General features: G+C 40.9%; 1 protein-coding gene across 1 annotated transcript in view; it reads left to right on the top strand.

Moving 5' to 3' along the window:
- ankk1 (ankyrin repeat and kinase domain containing 1) overlaps nt 1-3,684 on the top strand; it is a 7,977-nt gene extending 4,293 nt beyond the window's left edge. The window contains exons 7-9 of the mRNA XM_005720941.1: nt 153-186; nt 1,694-1,934; nt 2,643-3,684. Coding sequence (XP_005720998.1) covers nt 153-186; nt 1,694-1,934; nt 2,643-3,684 — 1,317 coding nt within the window. The remainder of the gene's footprint in view (nt 1-152; nt 187-1,693; nt 1,935-2,642) is intronic.
- Nucleotides 3,685-4,247: the final 563 nt, after the last annotated feature.

Below are 4,247 nucleotides of genomic sequence, written 5' to 3'. Positions count from 1 at the left end.
GATTAATAATGTGATCAGTTTTTATTACTCTGTTTAACTCTGGAGCTCACGCGATAACTAATTATTGTGCTTGGAAGCCACTTGTGATGACTGATATCACAACCATTAACCTTTGTTTTCTTTTCTTTTCTTTTCTTTTGTTTCCATTTTAGATCACTAATACCGAGATGTCAGTCTGTCCTTCAGGTAAACCAGCTGTCAGAGCATGGTGGAAATGTTCAGTTCAATATAATTTTTGCAGGGCTGACACTTCAAAAGTGATGCTTACAGTGCCGTCACATAAAAAAAAATCCATCACCTTTCACACTGACAAATAGAGTCAATACAATCAATAGAGTGGAGGAGCTGTTGTTCAGGGGAGGAGACAGTAATGCGTTGTTGATGCTTTTGACCCAGTGTTGCGAACAACATTAAAATAATAGGTCAGGATGCTTTTCACTTTTACAGTCTGCTATAATTAGATTATCAGACTACGGCGACCTGGATGACTGACAACCTACCCAGAAAATACATTACTTCATGCAAAAAGATTGAAGAGTTTCTGCAATTCTAACAAGCGTGAAAATCAACCATCACTATTCTTCAACACAGCCTGAACTCTCATAGACAGCTTTCTTGTAATTTATTTAATAGTTCTTGAGGCTTCCTGTAGGTCATTCAGAGCTCTTCTTTGGATGTTGGCTGCCTTTTCTCTTTTCTCTATCAAAATGATCCCACACTGCTGCAGTAATGTTGAAGTCCGGGCTCTGAGGAGGCCAATCCATCACTGATTGTGTTCCATTGTGTGCTTTTCAGTCCAGGTATTTTTTTAAAAACACACTGGCATTTTTTTTAGCACCATAGTCACGCTCATAAAACCTGGCAATTAGATTCTTTTCAGACTACTTCATGGGGGGTTAAAGTCATGGTAGCTCATGGTGGCTCATGGTGGATCTGATGCTACTTTTCTGCATTCATAATTTAATCAGTTTCAAAAAGGTCCCAACACCACTTACTGAAATCCAGGCAGAAATCGTGTTTTACACATGGCCGTAGATACTCACTTCCCCACAGTGGATCATTTCATGTCCTTCTTTCATCAGTCTAACCCTTTGCATGTCTGCCTTCACAATACCCATGAATCTTCTCCGTGTTGTGTCTTTTTTTCCTGAGCAGCCACTCCACCTTTAACAGCCTTCCTCCAGAATATCCACTTTATAACTTTTGGGACATTTGCACCTGTGCACATGTCCAAAAAAAGGCTCAACACATGTATTCACACATGTATTCTATCTTGCTTTTACTGACTTTCAAGCTATACTTCCACCTCCCCATGTTCTCTTCCATCTGCTTCTTACACTCAATGCACACTTGCTTCTTGGTACAAAAATACTATTTAACGCATGTTAAAATGTGTTCTCTTGCTTTTGCGATGACAGGCTTAGTACTTAAAGTGCTTAAAGATACAGTGTAGACACAACACTGGTTCATCCCTTGAGTTAGGTTTCTTTAATATCCTAGGACAGTGTTAGGTGAAAAAGCAGCCAATGTCCAAAGAAAAACTATAAAAGACCTTCAGAAAGCCACTTTAAAAAATGACTTCACTAGTACTCAAAAGCTCTACATCCCTTTAAAAGTTGGCTTACAAAAGGTTCAAATAGAGACATTAACATTAGACTAAGCTGTATAATGCAAATTTCTTTTTATTTAACAGATGGCCAGTATGACAAGGAGGCCATTCTCTCTATGCTATCAAAAAAAGACTTTGGCAGTTTCAGGAAGTCTGTGAGAAGGGAACACGTATCCTCACAGTTTTCCGGCAAAAAGACACTCCTTCACTGCACAGTAGCTAGCGGTGATTCAGAGAGTGTCGAGCACATCCTGAATCTGGGTGCCGAAGTCAACTGTACGACTGCCAAAGGTTACACTCCTCTTCATATTGCTGTTCTGCAGAGGTATGTATAAGCCTGTGTATGTTGTCTTAGATCAGTTGCAAGCAACTAAGGGACAATGCTGTGCTAACAACTGCCTATTTTGATCCTTGGTTTACCAGATTTCCTGCTCTTCTCTTCAAAGTTTAAGAGAAGCACTGAAAATGAGGGAAATACAGTTTTTGCTTTCTTACTAAGAACTAAAGGAAAAGATTGATTCAGTATCGCTGTCATTGTCTTTTTATTATACCGTATCTATAAAAGTCTTACAAATATTGAGAAATGTTATAATAATCTTGATGTTAAAATTATTTATGGCATCCCATTTGTGCAAAAATATTTATGCATTGATTGGTAGAAAGGCATAAATATCCAGTAAACATGTATTTCCTGAAACTGTATTTATCCACGTATGCAACAAAGATTAAGTGTGCTTGAACTATTGCCCAAACATCCCTGAAAACTGCAACATTGTCTCTACTCTAGTTGCTTGATTGCAAAACTACATGCACTTCATGATATCTCTGACTCTTGTTCCACATCTAGTAGGCATGGGTCACTGCAAAAGTATAATGTAGTGATTTGCCCACGTTTCCCCACTATTTATGTTTTTTAAGCAAAGTCAAGCTTGTCTTGATCCTGATGAGGTGGCATTATGTAGTTTTCTGAAGTGTAGGACTGTTTTATTTTTAAGTTGTAATGTACTCTATCAGTGAAACTTATTTTCAACAGGCTATATGACATCATCTCTTTGTTGCTGGAACATGGCGCAGATGGGAGCCTGGGAGATGAGGATGATTGGACACCACTCCATTTTGCAGCTCAAAATGGCGATGACAGGACTGTCCGACTCCTGCTGGACAAAGGTGCTGTCATCAATGCCCAGGAAAAAACCGGCTGGATGCCCTTCCACCTGGCCTGCCAAAATGGACATGAAACTGTGGTGCGCCTGCTGCTTTTGCGACAATCGCAGGAAGCTGTCGTAGAACAGGAGAAGGCAAACGGGAGGACACCGCTCCACTTGGCCTCCATCTACGGGCATCTCAGTATCGTGAAACTCCTCCTAACTCATGGAGCAGATCCCAATGCGACAGACAAATGTCTGTGCACTGCTCTTCACCTATCAGCCGAGGAAGGCCATAACAGAGTAGTCAGACAGTTGATACAGAGTGGAGCGACTGTTGACATTGCAGACAGCAAAGGGAATACTCCACTTCACCTGGCTGCTCTGAAGGGTCATACAGGCATATGTAGGCAGCTGTTGTCAAATGGAGCCAACCCAGATGCCACTACTATCCAGGGATGGACCCCCATGCACCTGGCTGCCCTAAAGGGACATGAAGCAACACTGGTCCAACTGGAGAGTCAGGGTGGTTGTGTAAATGCAAGAGGTGAGAACGGATGGACTCCACTACACCTGGCCTGTCACCAGAGTAAGCCAGATTTGGTAGCAAAACTCTTGTCAGCCAAGGCCGACCCACATGTCACAGAGGAGAGTAAAGGATGGACACCACTACATGTGGCCTGTAAAAGTGTGAGTTTTCCAAGTGTCCTCCACTTGATATTCCATGGCGCAAATGTCAATGCTTTAAATTATGGAAATGCCACACCTTTACACCTGGCTGCCCAGCACGGCTGTGTACCCATTGTAAAAGCTTTACTGATGAATGGAGCAGACGGGACACTGCTGGATTCTTCTGGATCCACAGCTTTAAATGTAGCTCAGCAGAGTGAAAAGTTGGAAATAGTGGAATTACTAGAAAATGGATGTTAACTATCATGAGGATGACAATATAATGGAGAAGTTGCACTATAGAGGAGGGATTATCAGGCAACTTAAAGCACGATATTGATGATTTTTTCACAGAAAAAAGACCAGTTTTGCAACGCATAAGAAAACCAAATCAATTTCACAAACCCATCTATATTTTGAATGTTGTCAGACCATTGCACAATTGAAAGCAGAAATCCATTGCTGTCCTTGCTTAAAAAAACAGCGTCCGATTTTTACAGTAATTATTTCCCGTAAATTCCACAGACGTGCCACACGATCAGGCATTTGTATTGAAAATAATTACTTTAAACTCTGTGAATGCTTGACAGGGTCATTATTGTGATAAACTGTAGTGAGCCACCCACATGGGGGTCACAATTGGGTGAAGTATACTATTATGACAAAGTATATTGATTCTCCTTATTGAATCCCTGTGCTTGTTTGCTTCTTTATGTGTGCTTTCCTGTCGACTGGAAGATAGAAATGATATAGTAAAAAGTGTTGCTGTTACTAAGGCATTCTTTTGGTTAAACCTGTCAGACTGCAGGTATTATTTGTCCAAT

The sequence above is a fragment of the Pundamilia nyererei genome, unplaced genomic scaffold (assembly GCF_000239375.1).
Source record: "Pundamilia nyererei isolate P.nyererei 1_Seehausen unplaced genomic scaffold, PunNye1.0 scaffold00003, whole genome shotgun sequence".
In the NCBI taxonomy this organism is placed as follows: Eukaryota; Metazoa; Chordata; class Actinopteri; order Cichliformes; family Cichlidae; genus Pundamilia; species Pundamilia nyererei.
Note: the sequence above shows the minus strand (reverse complement) of the source record. Positions and strands in the feature narration are given on the sequence as shown.